The sequence below is a fragment of the Scleropages formosus genome, chromosome 16, assembly GCF_900964775.1.
Source record: "Scleropages formosus chromosome 16, fSclFor1.1, whole genome shotgun sequence".
NCBI classification, from domain to species: Eukaryota; Metazoa; Chordata; class Actinopteri; order Osteoglossiformes; family Osteoglossidae; genus Scleropages; species Scleropages formosus.
The window spans coordinates 5954820-5982447 of record NC_041821.1 but is presented as its reverse complement, the minus strand read 5'-3'; the positions used below and the strand labels follow the sequence as shown (position 1 = coordinate 5982447).

The following is a 27628-nucleotide window of genomic DNA, read 5'->3' as shown; positions in this document are numbered from 1 at the left end:
CTTTAAATAGAGGACAAAACTTTCTTTTAAATAATTGGAATACGTTGAGTGAGGCATGCTGCTCTGACCAGTCACAAGAAAACAATAGCGGATTACTCAGATATCAGTAGTTTATTGTATGTTTACTCCAGCACATTCAAAATGGAAAAGAAATGCTCCACCTAAAATACAGTTCATATCTGGATGGAAAAAATATATAATATATATATATATAGAATAATGAAGATGGTAACCTGCTTTTTACCACAACTGCAAAACCTATGAGAGTAGTTAATATAGACTCACAGAAAGAGGACTGGAATGACTTGGGATACATTTTCAACATGGGGTAAACCAAAAACAGTTTCACAGCCTTTTTTAGTTTTTTTTTTTTTTTAAACTTGCAGGGAGCTGAGAAAAGGGTGTGTAAATCACACATCAGCACGTAAACTTTGCAGTCAAGTATAAAACAGTAACTCCTAAGTCTAAGCAGAAATTTTGATTTTTTTTTTGCCATTTCAGATTTTCAGTACCAAGATGTTGCAGTTTTTCCATGCAAGCTGGGACACGGCTCATTCACTCTGTTTCCCCTTGACAGAACCATTGTCCCACACACAGAGTTCTGTGACACATTTTAGGCATCCAAACAGACAGAGGACTGCAGTTCTACATGATCCTGAATGCTGATCACACAAGAGGTATAAAACCACAGGAGAGTGAAGACACAGCCCACAGGACAGCAAATTCGAATCCAGCCGAGCACTGAAGTGGCTTTAAGAAGTTTGAAGAAAACCACTAGGCATCTGACAGGAAAGGGAGGGGGGGGAAGAAAGCTACATAAACTCAAAATAAAATCCTGAATATTTCAGGGTGCAAAAGATTTTTAAAAGCAAACCTTGCAACAGTTCAATACAACCACAGAAGCAAAATAAAGGAAATTAGTACAGGGTGAGACAAAGGAAGACCAAAAAATGCACTACACTGGAGTCAATTTTGGTAGTGCAAAAAAAAGTAGTTAAAGATAGACACAGAATAATCTGTGGCAAAACCCCAGAGGAACACATAACAAAAATGTTTAATTGGTTTTGCAGCCATTTCAATAATTTATGTTGCACAGTGACAATTTGGACAGTCTGCAGAGTTCGGTCAGTCCAAGGTTCATTAAGTTCATCCCGTCTATAATTCTGTAAATCGTGTCCTTATTTTCCCCTCACTTTACCATGTTCAGCCATATTTTTCTTCTGTATTCACGTAGTTATAAGCCCATGGCTTTACATAAAGTGCAACTCCACCCCCCCCAAAGATATGACCTAAATGTTGACTATATAGCTCCTCAGAAGAACTTGCATTTTGGGGTAGGAGCATGTTTTAATTTAACAAAAGTTCATTCTACATAAGCTTTTAAATCTAAGATTTTGAACATTAAATTCATGTAAGACCATAACACTTTGTCAAAGTGATCAACAGTTGACCCCAAAAAAAAAAAAAAAAAAGTTTATTCAGGCACCTTTTGTCTTATGAACCAGAAATGCACACTATAAAACTCTTGTATAAAAATGATTCTGGAACATGAAATAAATTACAAGATTTGGGTGATGAGATACACCAGCAACACTGTCCCCATAGATATTGCAAAGGTCTTCAAAGACTGTGGCATCTCCACTGACAGATAACCACCTCCTCACAGACTTACAAGACTAGGAGGACATCACAGAAGGCACCATTATGCTTTATGTTACAGTAAAGAAAACAAAAGACAGTAAACTGATGTTGCTGTGTGTTTATTACTGTGCTCTGCCCTTTCAAATTCCATCCCAGCTTCTGAAAAGGGGCAGGACGGAAAACAAAACTGTTTGCGAGCAATGACGAAAGGGAGACGCCACCTCCGCTGCACCAGTGTTCAGCTTATCGGTTTTTAAGTCCAGAATTGCTCTTTTTTAAAAAATAAAAAACCCTTGTTCCCTTTCCAGCAATAACTGAAGCATAGATAAGGATCAAAAAAGGGAGGGTGGGCAAGAGGAGGGGAATAAAAAAATTAAAAAAAAAAAAAAAAAAATTGGTCACAGCAAGCTGAAGTCCAGATCAGCCTCACCAAAATGAAGAACATTTAGCATGTTCTCTCAATCCATCCCAAGGATGTCAACGTACTATTACATTGTACTGATTAGTGCATATTGATGAGTGCATTAATGTAACTTGTTTTAAGCAATGTTCATAAGAAAATAAAGGTAACCTTTTCCAGTTACACAAAACTTGCACCTCGTTTCAAACAGTAATGGGTCACTAATATGCAGGAGGAATTCTTGAAGCAGTCACAAAAGTACCTTGAGGCAAACAAATTCATCTTCTCCAAATGATGGGCTGTATCAGTAAAGTTAAGTATCAGTCCCTTATTTCACATTGCAGATTTTTTCTGAGTTGGTTTGAGAAATCTTGAAAAACTAGATGAGAACATTAAGCCAAAAGCTTGTTTAACACATACATGTCTGTTTCACATCAAAAGAGGAAAGACACTTGACAGGCTGTGTCACATTCAAAAGCCAAAAGAAAGGGGAGCCCAAAAAAAAAAAAAAAAAAAGTTGATTTAACTTGAATGGAAAAGATGAGTAGTACTAATTCCAAACTGTACGGGGTAAGCCTTCAGCGGCGTTGGTTGGCCAAGCGGTTCTCTCCAGCCTGACTGCCTCCTCTCCCTGAGCCCAGGCCTGGTTTAGTAGCCATGATTCCCCTGGGAGGGGGACCCCTTCCATCTCGGTCACGCATCATTCCACTACCCACAATGCCCCTCGGACCCCCGGGGCCCCTCTCAGTGCGACGCAGGTCCCGACGGTCATCTGGGCCACCTCCATTCCGGTTCTCCCTCTCACGCAGAGCTCGGGTCTTTTTCTCTTCCACGTTCAGTCGTACCTCACCACGGAACATGACTGGCTGTGGACAACAATGTAAACAGTGTCAAAATGTACCCTTTTAATGGAAGAACAGAAGTAGCAAAAGAATTTTCTATTTGAAAAGGTTGAAGCTTTTCTCAAATGTGCTTTACAACCTGGTTTGTATACTAAGCTACTCATTCACTTGTACTGTAAGTTATTTTACTGTACAAAGAAAATGCATCTTGATCAGGAGTGATGCAGCAGGACCAGGTAGCCTAACCCAGATGCTTTGGAGTGCAGAACAGCTGTAACCATCATAAGATAGCTAAGCTCATCACCTCCCCCCCTCCCCCGCCAAACTAGGAACAATGTTGTATCACTACAATACAATACAGGTGGATATAGGTTTAATAGCTTCCAATACCTATGAATAGTGCTTTCCCACTGTTAGTCATTGTTTTTGTTGTAAAATTATGTATAAAAAGTAGGCCACAGCAGGCAGACACCACGATTCCTATTCAGCGCACAGAATGAAATGTGTGATACCTGTCACAAGCGAAGAGAACAGTAATATCCCTTGCCAAATGTCACGGCAAGGAAAAAAGATCTGACTGAACTACCCAGAAAAATCACATTTACACAGATACAAATATAACTAACCCATCAACTCCTATGGATGATGTGGCCAAAAGTAGTTTAAATGTTAAAACTGGAATTGTCACCAAAAAAGATGCATGCACACCACTGTCACCCCAATGGATGGAGGCGATAATTAACAGCCATTCCTACCTTTGCCCCCAGGATCCGTTGCACAGGGTCAGAGTCATCAAACACAACAAAGCCAAAGTTTGGCAGCTTGCCACCAACTCCTTTGGTGTTAATCCGCAGCTCAACAACATTTCCAAAAGCTGCAGGGAAATCCCAGGTATAAACCACTGTAAACTTTACATGCTCATGGGGTAGGGAGGGCATTTGGTTCTATGACAATTTCACATACTCATGAAGAATTCCTTGAGCTCATTTTCATCTATGTCATGAGGCAGGTTCCCAACAAAGAGCTGATGACTGTCAGGGTACCGCATAATCCTCCTGGTGTCCATTTCACCAGACTCTGAGTCACCTCTCCCTAAAAATATAGAAGTGTGTCAGTAAATTTAGGTTTCAAAACCTCATGCACTTACAAAGTCTGAGCATGTCACTTACCTTTGTTGAAGCTGAAATAAGTTCTGCCTGACTGAGATTCAGGTGCCACACCATCTGAAGTTGAACAATAATTCAATATGGCAATGCTGACAAACAAGTGAAGCGAAGCAAACCAAGAGATAAAAAAGGGGGAGAGGGAAAACATTTACCAGGCCTGGGTCCTCGTGGAACAAAACCAGGTCTCTCTCGTGTGCGTTGGTCTCGAACCCTGAGGGTGGTGGCCTGCGAGTCCTGCTTGATCTCTGCCCTGGGCTGTAAAGGACAAGATGTAACAGAACATGACACTTGAGAAGAGTATTCTGAAATATTCCTTAATTGGATGTTTTCACTTATTTTATAACCATTTTCCATGCAAAATTTACCATTTCCCTTGCCAGAGGACTCATCTTCAGAGAAGATGAAAAAAGCTGTGAGACAGGGGGGTGGGGTTACAATACCTGTGAGCTTGAAGCTTTCACAACATGGGGAGGGATTCCTGAAGGCATCGTTCCACTGGGTGGCAGATTTTTACTGGTTACAGACGCCCAGGAGAATTTCTGCAGGAAGTACAGTGCCACATGATTCAAACATGCCATCACATCACATTCAAATAGTCTGCTCAAGAGGGCATTTAACACAGTGCCCATATTGTGGAGTCCAGGCAAAATGCCTCTATATGCTGCATCCCAGCACTTGGTCTCTGACCTTAGGGGGTTCCTCAGTGCTGGGTGGTGTCTCCACAGGCACAGGGGAAGGTGCTTTCTCCTCAGACTCCTCAGCAACCTTCTCAATTTCAGGTTTTGAATCCTCAGACTTCTGCTCTGGTTCTGGGTCTGGTTCTGGCTCTGGAGCATGTTCCTCCAAGGACTCTTCCACACCATTTCTGAAGTAAAATTATTTCATAGACATGTAGTCTAACAGTACTTTGTGTCAAAAAACAGCAAATGAAGCTTACAGCATTGGATCCTCCCCACTAACAGTTACCTGAGATTACACATCTAGCTACATCACACTGAAAATTTAATACAGACACACTTAGCAGGTAGTCAATTTCTATTCCTTTTCGTCTTTATGCGCTAAGACTCACGTTACAGGATGAGACTCATAGTAGGTGCTGCTGCTACTGTTGGGACTGTCCTGCACAACTTCAGGAGACTCTTGCCTCTCCTCCTGGTCTTCCTCAGCCTCTTCTTCTGACTCTTCAAAAGCCATGAATCAATAGTTAAATGAACCAATAAGTAATAGGAACTTGTGAATTGACAAGTTATAGCTACAGTGACATTTTGCCAAGTACACAGCCAGTGTTTAGGATTCAGCAGCATCGTATCAGGGGTTTACCTTCAAGCTCAGTTTCTGAATCTCCGAACACCTCATCCTGATATCGAAAAATATCATTGTGCACATAGAACTTGTTTGCCACAGAACCCTATAAAATGGAGGAGGCAGAATGAGATTTCTGGACAAAAGGAAAAACCATAAACTGCCCAAAGTATCACTTTGGTGTATACAAATTAGATACAGCTGCTAAATATACTTAATTAGCTACAGTGTTGAGGTATGCCAGCACTAAAAAAAGATCAAATAAATTGTTACAATTTATTATTTATTATATTAAGCGTGCATATGTAGTAGTGTGTAAAAGTTGGTATCAAAACTGTTTTACATAGTATCATGGCACAATACTGGGAAGTGACAATGTGAAAACCAAAGGCAAAAGTCAACATACCTCAGGGGCAAGCACAAAGGTCTGCATAAACTTCCTCATGGGCTGCCCATTGTTAGAGAGCTCCCCCATCACCTGGACTACCACTCCATCATTCAGGGTGGCATGGGCATCTACGTGTCGAATCTTTGTGTGGCATTCGCTAAACTGCAGTGACATCACTTTCTTGTGGATCTCCTAAAAGATGTGACAGAGAGAAACCAATTATCCCAAAAGCAGTTCTGCTTTCTCCAGAACAAGCCTTGCAGGTAAAGCAAGTTACCTTTCTACACATACTCAGACCAGACAAAAAGCCAGTCATGTCAGTAGGGAATTTTATCAAACTCTGCATGTTACCCAGTCTACTGCGAGAGCTTTGCTTCTTAATGACTGTCACTTTTTTTCACTAATCAGAAATCTAGCAAGTCATCTTTATTCCGAGTACATTTCAGTTTCTGTGCTGCCTGCACGAAGTCTTCAAGATGAGGTCTTGCACGTGCTGTGCAGTAAATACAGAAAAGGTTTACTGGATACATACGGCTTGACCATAGACTGCCTCCGCCAACTTTCCGTTAGCATCTTGTCCTCCGTGTACATAAGAGGAGTTCCTGCCATAGAATCTGAAAGACAGTTTGGCATCATCAAGATCGTTAACATAACTCCAGGAAACAAGACGCAGAGGGGAAAAAAAAGCTTTCACTCCAAAGGTGAGACACTGCAGCCCCTGTCTTGACCATTACCTGTGCAGGAAGTCAGGTGCTTTGTTTAAAAGTGTGTAATACTGCCTCACAAACTCCCGCCCAACAAGCAGGGGACTTGGCTTCTCCATCACCATTTCTTTGGTAGGAAATGCTTTAAATGCTGAAGAAAAAAGAAAAAGCCTAAATTATAACTTTTATAGAACATTTGCTCAGTTACTCTAATGTGAAATGGCCATTTTCTGGTGTGCCAATCAAAAACAACAAAAGCAGTCTTAAAGTGCCTATTATGGAAAGTGGAGTAAAGTCATGAGCTTGATGCCAAGTATTGCTTGATATTTACTTATCCAGCCAACTTAAGTGTACAATATTGACAATTCTAGAAACTGACCTAGTTCTCAAATTCAATGATGACAAATTTGTACATTTTAGAAGACATCATTCAATTCCATGCTGTAATTTGCACCTGAGGCATTCTACTAGGCAAAACTCCCAAGTACATAAAATAGGAGTACAAATGGAAAATGGCAAATGCCCAAAACCTAGTATCAGATGGGAAGAAGAGCTTCTGCAGATCAAATGCAGAGACTAAAGTACCATGTAAGCAAAGAGAAGGAAACTCCTCACCCCCCCCCCATCAAGGAAATGCTGTCAATACATACTTTCTACCCTGCTATACTTCAGCAGGAATTACTGACATTTAAAGACAGAAATGGTAACTTTAGTTATGATCCTTCAGCATTCTCAGGGGGACTTGTCACAGAAAAGCTGCAATGAAGTTAGGCTCAATAAGAAGCATTCATTGCATTGTAGGACTGAGATAAAAGGTTTAATTTTTAACATTTTTTTGACTAACGTGATGGGCCAAACTGGAGAGACTGTCAATGGCAAGACCCCCTCCCCCCATCAAGACAGGGTAAACCTATGGTCCCTGGGTCACTCGTGGTCTGCAGGCTTAATAGAACGAGTAAGCCAAACATCTCCATCAAAACGATATAAAATATATATGTATACACATTTTAAAAACGCTAGGGTGTCCAGATTCAGGACGAACCTAACCGAGGCCTTACAACAAGGAAAAAAAAGGATGTGGAACCCAGGTCGATGGTTCTCTCTTAGCAAAGATTATAAAATATGACCATCGTTGAGGACTATGCCATCTGAAACCCAAAGCTACGGATAAAACAATTAATAATTTAGACGAATTGGACCAATTATTGGTTGGTGTAAAACCGACCGAGTTTCCATGGCGCCGGGTTTTTTTTTTATGGCGTCGTCGTTTTTCCGCCGACTGACTGACCATTTTATTAGAGAGAAAAAAAAAAAAAATAAAAACATTGACACCGACAAAAACTGAAGGGGAACAAAAAAAAAAAAAAAAAAAAGATACGAGCAAACTGGGTTCGATTTTAAAAAAATAAGTCGAAATTTTAAGATTGAGCTACACAGCTAGCTAGCAGTAGTAGCAGCAGCAATCGGAGAGGCTTCGCCTAAAACAATTCCTTTTATTCGCTTAACACTACGAAACACTTCACAATTTGACCTTATTATATTATAATTTGTTGATTTAGCCAGTTGTGTCTTTTGCTTCGATCGATCAGCCGGACACTTAGTTAAACAGAAAACAAAGCCATCTCGATCGGAAGCATGATGATAATTTAATTACCTCAAACTGTCAAAAATAAAAATAGCGGAGCCAGTAAGTTGCAGTTCACATGATATTCACAAACCGGATCGTGTGAAACAAAGAAAACCTTCAAATCATCTGGGCCTAAACAATCACAAGATAGCTATGTACGTAAACGTGTAAAAAAAACATTAACAGTCACATCATGGGGAAGTTATTCATATCACAAACACAGCACTGTACAAACAAAGCTCGTTTTTCAAAAACCTGAGGTAATTTTTTCTGCGAAACATACATCATCATGCCTTACCGTCTGAAACACTCCCGAAATGAACACTGCTAGAAATCCAACACGAACAGGCAAAGACAGCACCTCTAACGCAATATCTTTGTTGTATTCTGAAAAGTGGCGCTTCGAAAACCAGTTGTTTATGTGTTTACGTATTTTACACCTTCGCGGGGGGGCGTCACGTTCCTTCCTGCAGCTCCTGTTTAAAGCAACTGGAGATGTTTTATTCTTTCACCCCTGCGGTCCTGGGCCGGCAACCCCACGTCACGCCTGACCGGCCAATCAGGAACCGACTTCGAGAAACGTACAGAGAGAGGCAGGGCACGAGAACATGTTTTCCCGCCCGTTAGACATTTTTTTTTAAAATAATTAATTTTATGTTTTATATTTTGCTGCAAACGAGGTCTGTATGATTTGATGTTCGGGTCTCGCAGAATCTACAGATGTTGTCTTCTGTAATTTTTTTTTTTGTATCACAATCTCCAACCTTAATTGCAGGCACTCGACTGAACTAATGGAGTAAATGCAGCAGAGGAAGATGCAAAGGTTAAAATTTAACTTCTGGAGTAGAAAATTGCTGTGTAATCTTAGGGATCCCAAAATTTCCCAGCACATGTTTGCTGTTATGCTTCTCTGTGGTTTTCAGTGGAACTCCTAGCATCTTCCCTGTTACTCCCCAGATGAAGAAATTCAGATGTCCTTGCCTGATTGTGTCCTCCTTGAAGCTTCCTTTGGCCTCTGCAACACATCTCTTGCATAGTCTTCATCTTGAGTTGGGGCTCCTGTTCTCTTATTGATCTCATGACCCTGAAGTTCTTGGCCATCAAGTCTTGGTTTCCTGTCGTGGACCCGAGAGTTCCTCTCCACCAGCTTTATGAGTAAATAGGACTCTGACTAGTTTCTGTATAGACACCAGCGCATGTGGAATCAGCTGCCTGTCTGAGGGGAGGAAACCCATCCTGGAGGAACTTCAATCATAGTGTTGGTTCCATAGACTAAAATACCATTTTGTTTATTTTGACACATCTATTAATGATATACAGATCATGAATGCAGTAAAAGTACATTACATTCTCCAGTTGCACTGCTTCCCATAGTTATGGCCTTACTATTTTGGTTTTATTGAATCAGTGAAAACCTGAAGTTGCAGATTACTTAGTATGCATGTAATTAATTACATTTTCATGAAATTTTTATGTGTTTTTCTCGTGAGAAAAATATCAGTTAGCCAAGTCCATAAGATGACCTCCAGGTTCACTGGCCTGACTCTGGGAGTTGAATGAGATTTAGTAAAATTTCTTAAAATTCAGCTTTCCTCACTTCCCATTGTTTAAAATGTGCAGTGTATTGCAGACAATGTAAATGGTGAATAAATTAATGAAGGAAAATCCGAAAAAACACATATTATAGAAAATCAGCCAAATTATAAACATCTCAGAGATGGCTGATGTAAAGGATATCTTATCATTGCTTTGCCTGACTAACACTAATTGACCCAGTAGTGTAGCAACTTCCTAGGTATTTTGGGAACCAGAATATATTAGTAATTGTAGTCAGTGAAGTCATACACAAGTACTGGGGGGGATATATTAGACTTCATTGAATACTGGGGGGGAAACCCCTTAGTCCCATCACTCATGGATGACTTTTTATATATTATATGACACATATATACCGATATGCTACTTGCTAGTCTTCATTTTTTCTTTTTAGCCTTCTTCTCTCTCTGTATATCAAACGCGAGGTACAGTAATGCTGAATGCTGCGGGTTGCCCAATTTCGGCGCTGCCCCTTTAAGTGCGCACGTTTCCAGTCTTTGGTCGGCCACGTTTCGCCACGTCTTCGCGCATGCGTAGTACGCGCCGTTTTTGCACTTCCGGGGTTGGTGGAGGAGCTTCAGCGGAGAAGGCAAAAACAACAGGCTCCCCGAAAACGACCCGTAGACTTGGCAGCCCTGAATAGTTTTTAATATAGATATATATATATATATTTAATTATACCATACACAAGCTGTAAGACTCTACCAGGTGGGAGCCCTAGAGGATGAATTTCTTCAGGGGAGTGATAGGCGGTCAGCCAGCGGGGCCGCAGCCCTCGGGTGCAGAGACGGTGGGTTTCATCGTGACACTGACTGATTAGTCCTGTGGCTTTTTCCCCCTCTTGTTTTTGCCCTCCTCCCTCTTACTCTCATTTAACTGTATTTATTGACGACCCGTTGGAAGGTAGTGTGTCCATGCTTTAGCAGTAGGAGGGCCCCATTATTAGTAGTACTAAGGAAAGGTGTAATTGGCCTATTCCTCACGTTAGTTAACCGTTGGCTTAAGCATGACCAAAATTTTCTTTTTCTTCAAGAAATTCTTGGAAAAAAAATAATCATTTGATCTGAATGAGAGTTCAGAAGAATTTCGGAATGTCTGGACACCCTTCTGGAGCTCATTAAATCATGGTCCAACATGATCACAACTCAACTGTGAAACATAATTGCAACCTGTGGCCCAGTGGTCGGGGGGCGAGGTCTCGAGATGTATCAAAACCCACACAGCTGGACAGATCACTTTAACTTTTAAGACGATGTCCTAAGCGAGCTCTGTTTGCGAAATAGTGCTTTGCACTTTAAATACTGTGATAGGGATTTGTTGCCAAACTACTTACATTTCCACTGAGGGATTTGCACTTCAGAGCAAAGCAGAAAACTGGTATTTATTATAACTGTCTTGCAGTCAGTTTTGTTAACTATCTGTTCACCATCGGTTCAGTAGGGTTGCTGTTGACTTGGTCGTTTTTTTTCCACATCTTGCATAAAAATGTTCATTGTTTTCAATATTTTTTCCCCCCTATATAATGGGAATCACAAGAGGTTGGTCGGTAATACCCCCATTAAGGAAAGAAGAGGATGTGTCCATGCTGGGTCACTGCTCTTTACAACATTGTATCCACACAACACATTTCAAGCAGTCAACAAATTAATAAAATGGTCATCTTTTGTATGGGCTGTTAAAGCAATTTGTTCCACACTTGGCCCATACAGTTGACTCACTTTCTGTAATTAGATTGGAATTCAGATTAGTGTTTTGTCCCCCCTTCCACTGAGCAGCTATTTGTTGAGACTATTGAGAGATGTTGCCATTATCGTTGCTGAACAGATTCAGAAACTCTGTGATCGGGTGGCATCTTCTACCCTCCTGGAGGATCGCAGGGATGCAGTCCGTGCTCTGAAGTCACTGTCAAAGGTACAGATGCTGTGACATCTTGTGTGTCAATAAGATGAATCAGTTCGTTGATGCCCATCTCATTATTTATTTATTTATTTTTTTGTGTGTGTTTGACTCAACATTTATTTTTCTTTATAAATTAGGGCTTGGTAGTCTTAAACAGAGGGCCTGTTTCTTCTAGTGAATCTTCAGTTTAGGGTATCATTTGACATTCTCTCAGCAATAACACCTTTCACCTGATACTTGACCTGCTAGGTTGTTAGTAACATAATGTAATGTAAATGTTTATATGTATCTCAAAAATTTTTATTACTAGGAAGGTGATTAGGAATCGTGGATGTTTTGAAAGTTTTATGCAGCTACTCGTGTGCTGAACATTGGTTCATATGGTAGAAATAAAGATACAGCACTTAAGAATCACATGTCTGCATCTATGTCTTTTTCTGCAAATGTAATGCACACTGTATTTTCTATGAGATGTACTTCACTTTGGAGAAAAGCATCTGCTAAATGAGTAAATGTAAATATTAGGATTTTTTGCTGCATTTGCAGAATGATTGCTAACTGGAAGCTGTTCATGTGAATATATGTGCTCTCTTGGAAGGCTAGACCCTTTGTATCGCTAACAGCTTTAAATGATACCTGTAGAATTAATGCTAGTGTACTTCGTGCAAGTGTTGTTCTGTAAAACTTGGTATTTCATTGGCTGCTGAGGGGTTCTACCCTAAACTGTCATGCTAGTTTTTGTTTCTTAAACAAATGTCATTGAATCCTTTTTTTTGCAGAAGTACCGACTAGATGTTGGCACACAGGCAATGGGTCATTTGGTTCACATACTAAAGACTGACAGGTATGATGATGTCATGCATCAGTTTTTCTGAATTCTTTTGTGTGATGTAGTAAGGAATCTTCCCAACTGTAAAAAAAAATGTTCTTTTGCACCAGGAAAAAAAATGGATGGGAAAAGTATACTAATTTAAGTGTACTATTACAAAAGGGAAATTTTTTTCTTTGATCTGAGCATGTTATAAGATTCTACCAAGGTAAAGACTTCAGCTTCAACAGTTTAACAGTAATTGCAACATCCTAAATGTGTTTCCTGAACTGTTAAGTTTTGTTTGTGACAACATGACAGGAATCTGTATGGTATGTCTTGCTTGGTAGAATCAATACATTTCCAAAAGTTCTGAGACCTCTTTTTCCTTGTCTTCTGACAGCTCGGACTCTGAAATCATCGGGTATACCCTGGATACGCTGTACAATATTATTTCCAATGATGAAGAAGAGGAACAAGGTATATTGATATGCCCTGTTAATACTTCTAAAAAATGTCTTATTTCTACGAGTTTAACTTTGAAGTTGGGTGTACCTTTTTTTTTTAAAACCTTTTCAGATTCTCTACTCTGAGTTAATTAAATTCACATCTTAATGATTGTGGTTTTTCTGATCTGCGCTTTCTTCTCTTGTTTCCCATGTTTAACTCTACAGATGAATCAGAAGGTAAAACATACCTACTCATGCATGTCCCCCTTTAACCAGAAGCCACTAGTGCTTGCTAAAAAGAGGCAGACCTTTTACATTAAACAGATACACATGCAATAACAAACATCATTGTCTGGCTTTACCATTGTTTTAAGTCCAGGGTTATTTTAGCGCTGATTTCCTAGTCTTCGGAAAGGACATAATGGCATCTCACAGTGACCGAACCTGCTATAAGTTGGTGTCCTCAATGTTCAGCTCTGTGCCCTGAACCTATGACTGCTTTGACAGACCCCTGGGACCTTCTCCTCTGTTTCCCTTCTGTTGCCGTGTGATCAGCTGAAAGCAAAGTATCGAGTGAGAGGGAATTAATTTTCCTTTCATCTTCACAGATGGAGGCTCCTCCAGGTTTGGAAAGCAAAAGGGCAGACTAGACCAGAATAATGTCCTGTTAGGGAGGTAGCGGAGGAACCTTGATAGTAAAAGGCTGGAAAGGCCACCAGCATCAGGAATAGGAGAGGGGCTTTGCTGTCAACTTATCAAAGTGATTTTGCACACTACTGCAGCACTAGCTTTCGGTGAACAAATGATATGACCATCTGAGTTCTCCTAGTTCATGAGTTCATTTGATTTGTGCCCTGCTGCAGAATAATACTAGCAAACAGAGGAACTGAGTTTCCAAAATCTGTGTATAGTTTTAGGTTTGTTTGCCATGTTGACGACCTCACCTTAGTCCAAGCATGCTGTTTAGCACCTGCAGTGTGGTTTTAGTCCTTTATCTACCCTTCTCTGTTATCCTTCACTTTTGTCTCCAAAGTATCCTCCTGCTGAAGGCTCCTCAGCACTCTGGAATTCATGTTCTTGTCCCCCTTCTATTTTAGTATTGTTTGTTCCCCTCCCTTGTTTTTTCTTTGTTTCTTTGTTTTTTTTTTTTCTTTTTGTAGACGAGAACTCACAGAAGCAGGGAGATGACCTTGGCGTTCAGTTCACTGAAATTTATATCAAGGATTCGGAAAATGTGACACTCCTTCTCACTCTCTTGGAGGTAAGCATTTGGACCGTTCTTTCCTGTTCAAAAGGAAGATGACAGCAGCTGCGTTTGTGCTTCCTCGCACTTGTGTCCTGCTGCATAGCTACATGTTAATGTGGTTTGTGGCTCTGCTAGGAGTTTGACTTCCATGTGCGATGGCCAGGGGTGAAGCTTCTCACTGCCTTGCTGAAGAACCAGTGTGCTCAGGTGCAGGGGATCATCCTCGTCAGCCCAATGGGTACCGCTCCCTACTTTCTCTGCTTCCATGTTCTCTTTCTGTTCCATATGTTAAAGCCAGGTTTATCGTTCAGGGACTTGAGTTCTTGGACAATATATTCAGGGATCATTGAGCAGGTGCCTGACTGGTATAACTGCACAGAAATGTTATTTTTATGCACAGAAGTGGAATTTTTTAGCTGTTAAAAAGGGAGAGCCTTCAGATTATACTAATCAAATATGACATTATTGGCGGCAGCTGGTAGCATAGTGGTTAGTGCTGCTGCTTTTGGATCTAAAGGTCGCAGGTTCGATCCCCACCTCCGGCTGTAAGTACCCTTGAGCAAGGTACTTACCCTAAAATTGTTCCAGTAGTTACCCAGCTGTATAAATGGGTAAATGATTGTAAGCTTGTGATAATTATAGTCTTAACATTGCATTGTAAATCACTTTGGAGAAAAACATCAGCAAAATTAATAAATGTAATTATTTATTCACTTGACAACTTGTGTAAAGGAACTTAAATTGTTTGTCTGCGGCTGTTTTTTCAACAATATGATATTCATGAATACGAATTTTGTCCCCCCCCCCCCCCCCAGCCTTACGTCCTGTGTTGCCAGGTTGGGCTCTGGCTCCCCGCAACCCCGAATGGGACAAGCGGTTTAGAAAATGTGTGTGTGTGTCTGTGAGAATATGAATTTTTTATAAGGGATATTGTTTTTCATGTAGGTGTTTCCAGATTGATGGATCTTTTAGCTGATTCCAGAGAAGTTATTCGAAATGATGTAAGTTTAACACATCTGCTACCATCATGCCTTGTCTTTAACTTGATTTTTGTACTCTCCTAAGAGGATGAGACTGTCATGTAATATATGTTCATATCTTTTTTTGTCTTTTTGACATAAAGCCTTGAGCCATATTTCTGTGCTGTGTGTTCTTCATCATTGCTTTTTCTTGAAGGGCCTGTTGCTGCTGCAACAATTGACAAAAGGAAATGCAGCCATTCAGAAAATAGTTGCTTTTGAAAATGCCTTTGAAAGACTTCTTGATATTATCACAGAGGAGGGTACCAGTGATGGAGGTGAGTAGTATTGCTTGTTTTGAGCATCAAAAAGTTTTCTAGTGGATAATTTCATTTCTTTAACATCTACTGTAACATTGCTTTGCAGGAATTGTGGTGGAAGATTGCCTGCTACTGTTGCTGAACCTCCTCAAGAACAACAGCTCTAACCAGAATTTCTTCAAGGAGGGCTCCTACATCCAGCGTATGAGGCCGTGGTTTGAAGTAGGGGATGACAACTCGGGCTGGTCAGCCCAGAAGGTCACCAATCTCCATCTCATGCTGCAGGTGAGTCATTGGTCTCAACTTGAGAGGTTTTCCTTGTACTTTTTTTTTTTTATTTATTTATTTTTTTTAAATGCTTTCAGACTTTTCACATGACCTTGTGAATTGTCTCAAATTATATTAATGCATTATCTTGGTTGTAGATTTCATGGTTTGTAATTAAATGACGTGGCTCTGAATCCTCCTTCTTTGATGACATGTTTGTTTTCTAATTCTGATCTCTGGTTGCCTCCTCTCTCTTGGCACTCGTGCAGCTTGTTCGCGTGCTGGTTTCTCCAGTCAACTCCCCAGGGGCGACCAGCAGCTGCCAGAAGTCCATGTACCAATGTGGTCTTCTGCAGCAGCTCTGCACCATTTTGATGGCCACTGGCGTTCCTGCCGACATTCTCACCGAGGTACTGCTTCTTTTTGGCTAGCACATCACTTCATATTCTTACCAAGGCACAGTCCTTATGGACTAATGATTCTGTTTTTTCCAGTATACATGAGCTCGGTAAAATCTATTTTGTACTTCCTCTCAACCCTTGATGATTTTGTAAATATCCAGTACATGTTTTGAGCCTCAGGTTATTTTGGAAGGCATAACCTTGAAAGGCCTCACACATGCTCTTGGAACAAGGTTTAGGGCATCACTTAAGGGAGCTGGATCTCTTCCCTCTCCAGACCATTAACACTGTGTCGGAGGTAATTCGTGGATCACAGGTCAACCAGGACTACTTTGCGTCGGTCAATGCGCCCTCCAACCCCCCAAGGTCAGGAACATATACTTATGTGCTTTGAGCTGGAACAAAGCTATCCACCCGTGTGTTCAGAGTCCTACTTTGTGGGAGGGGGGAGCTGTAGCATTTCCTCATCCCTCTTTCTCGCCTTGTTTTCAGGCCTGCAATCGTGGTTCTCCTGATGTCTATGGTCAACGAGCGGCAGCCATTTGTGCTGCGCTGTGCTGTCCTCTACTGCTTCCAGTGCTTCCTGTACAAGAACCAGAAGGGACAAGGAGAGATTGTGGCCACGTTGCTGCCATCCACAATCGATGGTGAGTACCTCTGCTCTGCACAGTGGAGTCAAGTGGGTGGAAGCATTTATGTTTTTTTAATATATACTGTATATATATATTAAAAGTTGTGTTTCTATGTTTTCTTGCAAAAGAAAGTTAAACATTTGAGCAGTATGATAATTCACTTGAATTCTTAAGTCTGAACACCCTTCTGGAACTTCTTAAATAGTGCTATGTGATCACACCTGTGAAATATTGTAACCTTTTCCTCCCTTTTTAATATATGGATGTATGTTCAAAGTCTGTGTTGCTGTAACCCAGTACTGCTGTTTTTTTTTGTTTTTTTTTTTTTTTTTTGGTAAATGTGTGGTCTGTATTACGTATCAGTACTATACTTTTTCATTGAGTTTTTATAAAGCTGTTGGAGGCGGCAGGTGGTGTAGTGGTTAGCGATGTCATGAATTTGAATCTTCTTCTTGCTGTAATACAGTTGATCAAGGTACTTGCCCTGATTTGATGGTGTGTGAATGGCCAAAAGTTGTATGTGTATTAGTAGTGTGTAGTGCATGTACTCACATTGTAAGTCACTTTGGGGAAAAAAGTGTGATAATTGAATAAATAATAGTAAGATTTGCCCATTAGAGTCCTGTAATTCCTAGGCCTGGTGTCTGACATCCTTACTGCTGCCCCACAGCCAACTCTATCTCGGCGGGCCAGCTGCTGTGCGGAGGCCTGTTCTCGGCTGACTCGCTGTCCAACTGGTGTGCAGCAGTGGCGCTTGCCCATGCCCTGCAGGACAACCCCACCCAGAAGGAGCAGCTGCTGCGGGTGCAGCTGGCCACCAGTCTGGGCAACCCCCCTGTGTCACTGCTGCAGCAATGCACTAACATCCTGTCCCAGGTAACACACCAGTTACGCACAAATATGTCTCACTATTGCTTATTGTCCTGCTTGATTTTACAACGCGGGGCGGTGAACATGTAACATATAGCATTATCAATTTTATGGCGCATAAGTTTTTGAGGTGTTTTGAAAACCAGATCTTTGTTTTTTTGAGCAAGAGCACTATATTAGTAAAAAGTTATTCATCCCAATTGTACCATTCTGATGCCAGCCTGCTTTTAAACGTGGGGAAATCCATGTTGTCGTAGTTAGCTAATGTTTGTTTCAGATAGATTTAAATGTGTTGCGTTATGATTCGCAGGGCGATAAGATTGACCGGAGGGTAAGTAGCTGTGTGGCCAGTGCAGTAAGCATTTGCTTGGCAGCTGCGGGTTGCTCCCTGTTGGGGTTTTGGCTTCCCTTCCACCCCTCTGTGTGCTGATTTCCCTCATCATGTTGTTGACTGCGACAGTCAGCCCTTCCTCACCCCTTGCGTGTTGTGCTGTGGGCGGCACCGCAGACCTACTCCCTTTTGGTTCTGTGGAGATGAATCTTAAGGCTGCTGTTGTACCCCTGCTGTCCTCTAGGTGGCGCTCCTGGTAAAGGAACTCTAACCTCTCACACTAGAAATTCAATCTTAAATTTTTGTGGCCAGTATTTGTGATCAGGTGTGATGTATTTAATAATTTCTTTACTTTTATTCATTTACATTTTGCTTAACCTCACCCTTGGAGACAAAATCAGAAAAGGTGAAGACCATTTTTAAGGACATTTTTAGAATTAGCTACACATTATGTTTGTTTCCGCATTATTTTTTCATTTGGAATGATACTTTACTTTTGTCCTGCCATCCTCTGCATATTACTGCGGAACAAGGTCTGCGTGCCGCTTTGCTCTGAACATGCCTGTGGAACGACGCTATGTGCAGAGTGCGGCAGTTCCCCCAACTGCTGTCTGGCTCACCAACCATACATGACAGTAGTCTAGCCTTTGACATTTGGCTTATTCCACCTCTTTGAAATTTATGAAACTGAATACCTTGAAGTGCCTATGACACACTTGTCAATTTTTCTGAAACACTGATTGATTGATATTTATTAATAGTAAATAATATTACTGTACTTCTTAAATGATTGTTTAGCAGTTGTGGATATATGTTCTGGTGATCCAGCAAAAAGTTTCTGTATACATTTCTAGAACATAGTCCTGGCCCTGCCTACAAACGAGTACTGTCATTTAAAATGAGAATGAGCTCTATGAAGCACATTAGGACCTAGAGCAATTTTAGTAATACAAAATGAATTGTATATAACCGTTGCAGTCCTTTCCCCAGTGCCAATACATTATTTTATGATGAAAAATGTGTCATAGGTCCTTTAAATGGTAAGACAAAAAGTTAGTGATGTACTCAGCATTAAAAATGAGGAGTGCAACAGCACTGGGATGTTGCATATTAGCCTTTATTGTTCTCATAAGAGAAGCTCTTATGGAGTCCTATGTTTTTATGGTTAAATAAAGTAAAGGGCTTGATCATTTTTCTATTTTGGAGAAATGTCACAGCCTCCCCTCTCAAAGACTTCAGCTTTGTAGTTTTTTTTTTTTAATGGCATCAGAAGACACAACCACCTCTGTAGGCTATATTGTTAAATAACCATTATTTCATTTCACATGGCTTTTCATAGTGGTCTTGGATTCGTGGAGCAGCAAATATTACTAAAAGGAGTATTAAAACTGCAGTGGATGAGGCACACATTTTGTTGCTTAGTAACCTTTGTCATTTAAAGCCAAACTTCAGAATCCAGACAGTCAAGGTTGTTGTGTTTGGGTTTGGTGAGCAACAGACTGATCTCCTTCACTACCTCTATTAAACTTACCATGTGCTCCTTTTCTCATGTTAAATGGTGGGATATGGAATTAACAATATTCATTACTAATGGTGTGCAGTAGTGCAGTGTCTTCCTGTCATTTATATGGTGATATTAATGTTTGCAGCCAGGCTTTTCTTAAATTGTTTTTTTTTTTAAATTTAAAAACAAAAACATGAGAAGCTTCTCTTATCGGAGTCTAGACTCCTATAGGGCTGCTGTTTGATATCTAATACAGTTATTTCCAGTCTTTTACATTGTTTTAAACAAAGCCAACAAAATCAGCATGTAGTAGAAATATCAGGTAGTGTAAACTAAGCATTATGAGCTGCAATTGTTACTTATGATTTGTCAGTCTTGTTAATTAGCCTCCGCAGTCTAGACAGTCTATTTAGATTCATCTGCTCAGTTGAACTGGCAGAGAACATTGTGGTTTCAAAGTCTTTGTGTTCAGCAGTGTCAGTCAACAGCTCCTTAAAAACGACACCTCTTTAATACAAACTGTACATTAATTTTGTTGGCTTATTAAGGTTGGAAGTTAGATCACATACAACTTTGACCCACTGTGTGAACTTAATGGGGCACTGAGGGATGTATCACTTCTCCTTTATGGGATGCTGTGTTCACCTGCTACTTTGGTGACAGTTTTAATGTAACAGTTCATGTATAACACAACACCCAATGCTCTGGTTTTGCAGGTGGGTCAAATTATCAAGTCAAAATTTTAATTTTCGGGGGACATTTCACGGACTCACGTTAGCATGTGATCAAGGGACAAATGTTAAATCTGTCCAGCTGCTACAGCTCTATTCATTATTGGATGCTGTATTTCAGCCAGTCAGTCTGTGACATCCCTCCTGTTGGTTGAGGGTTGTGAGATTTCCACACTCCCTACCTCCCCTCCCAGATGGACATGTCTGCGTTAGGTGCAGGTGGGATGGGTTGAGAGGACTGACTTCAGATTGTCCACTTGTTTGTCCACCTGTCCACTTGCCTGCAGGGCAGCAAGGTCCAGACCAGGGTTGGGCTACTGATGCTTCTCTGCACCTGGATTAGCAGTTGCCCCATTGCCGTCACACACTTCCTGCACAACCAGGACAACGTCCCCTTTGTATCCTTCCTTTATTCTGAACAGACCGGTCTGTCTTGCTGTGCCAAAGGAAGAGCAGTTCCTTGATACACAGGTGTATTATTTTTCTTGGAATATCAAATAAAAAGTACTAGGCACACATCTTGAACTACAAGCTTCAAATGTGGTAAAATCCTGCCCCAAGGAGACTACAGATGAAGACGAACCTGTAGGAGATTGGTGACAATAGTAGAGTAAATTCTGGTTGCGTTTCCTTAAGCCCCGCCCCACAGCTGACGGCCCAGATCTCTGAGAACCTTGGTGAGGACGAGCGACTGGTGCAGGGCCTGTGTGCTCTGCTGCTGGGAATCTGCATCTACTACAACGACAACTCCCTGGAGAACTACACCAAGTACGCAAGAGCTCCCCTTATGATTGGCCTACAAGAATGTTTACCACACTGTAGACAGTCTAGCTGTGACAGAACTGGAGGGGAAGTGTCACGGGCAAAAAGACCTGCCTCTTTTTTTTGATTGCCCCTAAGTATTTATTATTAAGGTACACTGGCTTGTAGTGTCACAAATGTAGAAGTTACGAATTTCGGAAAATATGTCTTCATGTTTGTGTATATTTGCTGTTTTTCCTTTACCGAATGGGTTTTTTTTTTTTTTTTTTTTTTTTAAATATTTGTTGTGAAACAAAGGTGACCTGCATTTCAGCAATTAGCTCTTAGTTGGCAGAAAAGTGGACCTAAACAGAATGTGTGTAACTGCTTTCATTTCACTTCCACGGTGTTTATAGCTTATGTGTGACATTCCCGAGTATTGGATCAATAACGATATGTACGTTACGTATGTTTATGTGATGAGTTTGAACAATTGGCACAACGGAGGTTTGTGGAGAGGATTGTCATTTTAAAGTGTAGTGTTGTTGAAAGTTAAGCAATATTCTTGAAAGTATTTTATTACAGCTTTTTGTAAGGTTCTGTATAGAATTTAACCCATTATAAAAGGACGTACAACAGCATTGCATAGTTTAAACTGTCTTTGATTAAACGGTAAAGATTACTTTGAATTTACAAACAAATATTCTTGTGAACGCACTTTTGATCCCAGTTGTTTAAGGTAAGAAGCCAGTGTACTGACAGATTCTACACCTTCTCTGCAAAGATATGTTGGTTTGCGTTTCAGTGGTGCTCAAAAAAAAAAAAAAAATCTCAACTAGTGAGATTGTCCATCTCTTTCAGCTCAGACAGTGTCCCATTTTACAAACTGTGTTATCTATTTTGTTTAACACTTGGCTGATGTGTGCCATCCAACGTCCCGCAGAGAGAAGCTGAAGCAGCTGATCGAGCGGCGAATCGGGAAGGAGAACTTTGTTGAGAAGCTGGGCTTCATCACTAAGCATGAGCTCTACTCCCGTGCCGCCCAGAAACCACAGCCCTCCTTTTCCAGTCCGGAACAGATGCTATTCGACCATGAGTTCACCAAGCTGGTGAAGGAGCTGGAAGGTCAGAACATGCTCCATCCAGTCCCACAGGATGAGAGAACCACTGAGTTGGAGTACATCATTTCTGTTACATGTTGAGTAACGTGTATGTATGTGTTTCACTCCTTGCACAGGCGTTATTACAAAAACAGTGCACAAGTCCAGCGAAGAGGAGAAGAAGGAAGAGGAGGTAAAGAAGACCCTAGAACAGCATGACAGCATTGTGACCCAGTACAAGGAGCTGATCAGGGAGCAGGTAGGCTTCCCTGTGTCTGGTACATGACCCACCACAACACCCTCACCCACCAGGTGGCTGCGCCAGCTTTTTGCTGCTTTCTGGCTGTTGTATCATGTCCTTGCTGCGCTGCTGTGACATGCATGTGTCAACCTTTGCAGGACACAGAGATCAAAGAGCTGAAGGAGAAGGTGTCCGCCTTGACGTCTCAGAATGAACAGATGCAGACAACAATAGCGCAGCAGATGTCGCAGATTCAGCAGCACAAAGACCAGTACAACGTCCTCAAAATAAAGCTTGGTATGGCTGACCTCAGTGTTAAGGGATTGGGAGATGTCTTTAACGATGAAATGCACCCTTGCTCTGCCTCATTTGTGATTCCCACTGCTGCCCCTGTCCCTGCAGGAAAAGATAACCAGCAGTCGAGTGGCCAGGCTGAAGGAGCCCATGTGAATGGCCTGCAACTGGAGGAGCTGGAGGAGCTGCGCAGACAGAACGCGGAGCTGCAGACACAGCTGGCAGACAAGGACACGCTTATCACCAGCTTGGTGAGTGTGCGGCAGGTGCGTCTCCTGTATATCACCAGTAGGTTAGAGCTGGTGTTATGGGTCATTAGAACATAGAGGGGTATTTTATTGACTTCCACCTAAACAAAGCTGAAATAATTTCCAGATGTTAGTGTTTTAAATAAAACGGCTTTCTGGCATCGCTCGCTAGTTAGCATGGATTGTGGTAATAACATTGTCACTTTGTTTTCACATAGAAGTCAGAAGGCACTCAGGCAGTGGAGGGCTCAGCAGGACCTTCGGACAGTGCAGAGATCCTCAAGGTAAAAAAGAAGCAAAAAAAACTTGAATTTTATGACTAGCGGCTAAAAGGGGTTTGACGCTGATCTAGCAACCCTGACTCTCCTTACAAGAAGGAGTAGTTGCCTTGAATTTCTGAGGAGACTCATGTCCTTTAGAGCACACAGCTCATTGTTGCAGATATTCTACCAGTCTGTTGTAGTGGGCCCACTCTTCAGTCTATCTGCACATGTGTGCTAGGGTACTGACCAGTCTCCATTGACTGGGATGCCTACAGTGTGAATAAACTAGTGAACCTGGGATTTTGGCTGGACTTTCTGGAGGAAGCAGGACATAGAAGGTTTGTAAACACACTCCTCTTCACCGTGGACAATGACTTGAACCATCTGCACGTCACCCTGGCTAAACAGAGGAGCACCTTCAGCAATAGACTGGTCCAGTAGTGCTGTTCCGAGGAGCCACCTGAGGTTATTCCTGCGAGCAGCACTTAGGCTCTGTAATGAGTCCTGTCACAGTCAGGATCCTACTGAGTTTCCTGTAATACTTTTATTTTTTTTCACAATTTTACCTTTGTTCTAATGTGATATTTAGCTTTGTGTGTTTTTTTTTTTTTTATATTTATTCATTCCAGTGTTTTTGTCACTATTTTGTTGTATGTATTTATTTATCTGTCTGCCTGACTGTCTGTGTGCAGTTTACCCTCTTGGTTATTGCAAAGTGCTTTTTGTCTCAGTGTATGTTGTGATCTTTGACACAGGAGCTGGAGATGCTGAGAGGTCAGACACAGTCGCAGTCTGCAGAGATTAGCCAGCTACGTGCTGAGAAACAGGACCTTCTGAGGAAGACGGTGCCCGGGGTACGCTTGCCTTTGTTGTTTTTGCTCATCTAGCCAAGCTTAAAAACGGAAGAATAAGTGCAAGTGTATGTTCAAGGTTTTGATTATCTCTAGGATATTTGTACTGGCCAAAGCGCTGGAAACGAAGCCAAAATGGGTGAACTAGAGAGTCGGCTCTCAACACAGACTGGGGAAGTCGAGAGGCTGAAGGTGGGTTCCACCTGCCAACACTGTATATCTACTACTGTATCTTTACAGTACACACTACAGTTGTCCAGCAGTCTTCTGCATTTATTGCTTCATATGGCTGGATAATTTACTGAAGCAGTCCAGGTTAAGTAACAAAGCCACTGTGGTTTTAAATCCAGGTCGTCATGGATTTGAATTCAGCTCAATCTGTGTGGATTTCTTTTGAGTGCTCTGGTTTCCTCCCATAGTCTAAAGGCATGTGCTTTTGGTTGAACTGGTCTCCATATTGCCCTAGTGGTCTTTCCATGTGATTTCCCTGAAGTGCACTGGTGTCCTGTCCAGGGTGTATCTTTCTTCATGCCCTACTTCTGGGATAGGCACTGAATTACTATAGCCATGCACTTGAAACGCGGTTATTGATAATGGGTGGCTGGGTAGTTGATGTTAAGTATGTTTGTAAAGATGCAATTTCAGGGAATTTCTGGGAGTTGAAGCACTTATTTTTACCTACCTGACACCTTGTGTGCTTCCAGTCATACTGCTGCACAGGTACAGCATGTATAGCACTCTTAATGGCAGCCGCCCAACAAATGAGCAGTGTTCTCTCTGTGATGCAGGAGGAAGTGAAGGCCTTGTTAGAGTCCAGGGCCAGCCTGGAGCAGCAGCTGGCTTCTGCCAACAGTACGGTGGCTATTCTGCAGACAGAGAAAGACAAGCTGCAGAATGAGGTGGTCGAGTCCAAAAAGGAGCAGGACGAGCTGCTTGTGCTTCTGGCCGACCAAGACCAAAAGATCATGGCCTTGAAGCAGAAGTTAAAGGACCTGGGCGAGACGGTACGTGTTCCTTGGTCCAGTATTGCTCATTATACCGCTAGAGCTCACCAAGAGAGCGTGCATTTTTTTGGCATGTACTGCTTTTTTAGTTAAATACTGGTAAATATGGGACGTAATCAGTGTAATGAAGTTATTAGTTTTCAATCTGTATGAAATGATTGTTAGGAAATGAAATCTGTAAAATTATTTAATTTACAGTTGCCATATAACTGTCTCTGTACAGATTGAAGATGAAGATGATTTGGATTCCAAGGACCAATTTGATGATGATGATGATGATGACGACGACGAGGAGGAGGATGAGGAAGATGAGGATGAGGAAGATGAGGAAGATAATGAATAGACAGGAACTTTTACCTCTGGAGAAAGACTTAAATTGCCCCATTTATTAATTAAAACATGTAAGGGTTAGGTCTTAAGTTAAATCTTTAATTTCTTCGAAACATTGAACACTCATATTGCTCACCACAGTTTAGTTTTAATTTCTAGGTTTTAAAGCGGCCAGATAGCAGCCAGTTTTCCAGCTGCACAACGAATAGCGCCAAAAGTGGCACAGTTTTGTCCATCTCAGTTCCATTAGACAAGATGTCAAAAGCTTTTTAAAAACAATTCCAATATGCAATTTGTGGTTAACAGGGGGTGCTTTGTGTGGCTGAGCAATGTTGCTGCTTCAGTTTCCAAACCTGGGAGGCAGGTAGGGTCGAGGTACCCTCGGCTGGGGGTGGCGCTAGGTGAACCCTGAGCGCCCCGACAGCACAGGACGACGGTCCGACCCAAATTAAGGCGTGCCTTCTCCCTTCCCTCTCCAGCATTTTAGTATGTATGCTCTGACTGATGTTTGTGAAGTCGATGCTACTCGGCCTGACCTGAGTACTCCCATGCTGCCGTGGCGATGATTTGCTAGTGTTGGCAATTGCAAGAGAAAAAAAAATATTTTTGCAAGTCTCTTCCTAGTCAGGTATTCAGAATCAAATTTTTTTTGTGTAATTTATCGGCATGTAAGCCACCTGGAAATAAAAGAAAATACAAGTAGGTAAAAGAAATGTGAATATTTAAATTCATTTGCAGCTTTAAAAAAAAGTTGAACCAAGTCTCAAAGGGATTCACCCTGTAGAAGTGTGGAAGCGGAAGTACCTTTCACCTGATGCTGCTGCCAGGATGCTGGTGATATGTGTAATGTAGCATGAAGACACTCTGCTCTCCGCCTGCTCATCTTTACAGGTTTCAGTAAACGGCAGGTGTGCTGAAGGTGCTCGGAACATTGCTTGTGTGAGATGTCAAATCTTTGAACAGTTGAGTGAGCGTCACTAGAAGGTTACCTGCATAGTATGATATGGTTAGAAGATGGAGGAGCAGGGATCAGCTTTTCACTTTCTTATGGTTTATATCTGTTTGGAAATTAATGTTAAAAGGAGCAAAAGAATAGGTAATAATACTTAGCCTGAATCAGTATCACAGTTCTATTGTGATGACTTTCATTCAGCCATCAGCCATGAATCCCCATCCCTGCTGTTTTGTACAGGTGACCTTGAATGGATTACTGAAGCAACTAAACACCACTTTTCCAGTGCCATAACACTAATGCAGCACGTTCAGTTTTCTGCCTCCGTTAGTTGACTATATCTGCAGAATGTTGTATTTTGTGACTTTCTTTCTACCACCTTTAGATTTCTATTGAACCGATCACAAAACAGTGGCATCATTTCTTTGTTCTGTGCATAAATTTGTTTGACTAACATGATTTATGTGTCTCTTTAAGAGTTTGTAATGCAGCTTGTTACTACATCTGCTTCACCCAGTAGGGTAGGATTTGGATGAACAGGTTGGTTTTTCCAGCTTTTTACGTCATATGATTATGGAGATATAGCTGTCGTGCACCCTCAGGTTACACCCTACCTGACCCTAACACACATGGGTCATGTGTATTCTCCTGTGTCTTTGCTACCTGGTAACCAGGTCACTCCCATCTCTTTGAGGGCATTAACTCACCACCCTTCTTCTAGACCAGGGATTCTCAGTCTTGGTCATCATGGCTTGCTGTGTGTGTTGGCTTTTGTTCCAGCTGAGCTGTTAATTGTTTTAAGTTATTCAGTAAATTGGACGGGTTGTCACATTGCACCCATCGCACTAGTTGTGATGTGTTCGGACCCAAGTAGTCGAATAGTGACTGCTTGCTTTTAAAAAAATTTTCATATTGATTTGACAGTTTTTTTAAAGAATTTTAAGAAGCAAGAAAGTCCGTTTTAATGTCGTTCCAGTTTTTCTTTTTTTTTTTTTTTCAAATTACAGATTATTCACAATGGAGCAACAGTTCAGTTGAACTTAAATTAATTACAAGGTCAGTTCTATCAAAAACCAGCATACATAGAAGCAGGTGTGAAGACTAGGACTGAGCACTGCAGGTCTCAGTACCAGATACCATCTTCTGGGTATGAGAGCAGCAGCAGAGATTTGCCACTGAACTGTAGAGATGAGCTCTGGAATCCAGCTTCTCTTGTTCTAAGCACTTTCAGCGTGACCATGTGAAGTTAAATACAAGTCTCTGAAGTCTGTCAGAACGTGCAGTGCGGTAGGCTGCTTTCACCTGATTCATGTGCAAAAAGCATATTTTAAATTGTGCAGCAGAGATGTGAAGATGCTTCATACCTGCAAACGCTTGTACATCCAGTGGTCAGAGCAGGAATAAAAATAATGATTTTGGAAACGGGGTTTTTCAGTTGGCCCAAGTAATCTGCGGTGATGTGGACATGAATGATGAACGTACATGTTCTTTCCCGAGCAGTATCAAAAAATGTAGATGTTT

At 41.4% G+C, this 27628-nt stretch overlaps 2 protein-coding genes across 5 annotated transcripts; one reads left to right on the top strand and one right to left on the bottom strand.

Annotated features, from left to right (window-relative positions):
• Positions 1–128: 128 nt before the first annotated feature.
• On the bottom strand, positions 129–8574 carry g3bp2a (G3BP stress granule assembly factor 2a). The gene is made up of 13 exons (XM_018735614.1): positions 8369–8574; positions 6474–6594; positions 6272–6353; positions 5758–5931; positions 5370–5457; positions 5119–5230; positions 4737–4914; positions 4490–4588; positions 4202–4304; positions 4053–4106; positions 3847–3975; positions 3639–3757; positions 129–2907 (listed from the first exon to the last, which is right to left on the bottom strand). The coding sequence occupies exons 2-13, from the start codon at positions 6566–6568 to the stop codon at positions 2620–2622; spliced, it is 1521 nt and encodes a 506-aa protein (XP_018591130.1). The 5' UTR covers positions 6569–6594; positions 8369–8574; the 3' UTR covers positions 129–2619.
• A 1642-nt stretch (positions 8575–10216) lies between these two features.
• Positions 10217–26989, top strand: uso1 (USO1 vesicle transport factor). Of its 4 annotated transcripts, XM_029259054.1 has the most exons (27): positions 10217–10456; positions 11491–11577; positions 12345–12409; positions 12777–12853; positions 13048–13059; positions 13983–14083; positions 14204–14306; positions 15014–15069; positions 15245–15365; positions 15454–15632; positions 15884–16024; positions 16293–16381; positions 16508–16662; positions 17318–17523; positions 17828–17848; positions 18240–18254; positions 20371–20481; positions 20733–20851; positions 21768–21949; positions 22062–22183; positions 22324–22462; positions 22568–22710; positions 22926–22991; positions 23726–23824; positions 23918–24013; positions 24610–24825; positions 25049–26988. In XM_029259054.1, the coding sequence occupies exons 1-27, from the start codon at positions 10391–10393 to the stop codon at positions 25166–25168; spliced, it is 2907 nt and encodes a 968-aa protein (XP_029114887.1). In that variant the 5' UTR covers positions 10217–10390; the 3' UTR covers positions 25169–26988. The 4 variants fall into 4 exon arrangements, with proteins under 4 accessions (XP_029114887.1, XP_018591533.1, XP_029114886.1 ...); XM_018736017.2 differs by lacking the exons at positions 17828–17848; positions 18240–18254 and having other exon boundaries at positions 22568–22725; positions 25049–26989; XM_029259053.1 differs by lacking the exons at positions 17828–17848; positions 18240–18254 and having other exon boundaries at positions 25049–26987.
• Positions 26990–27628: the final 639 nt, after the last annotated feature.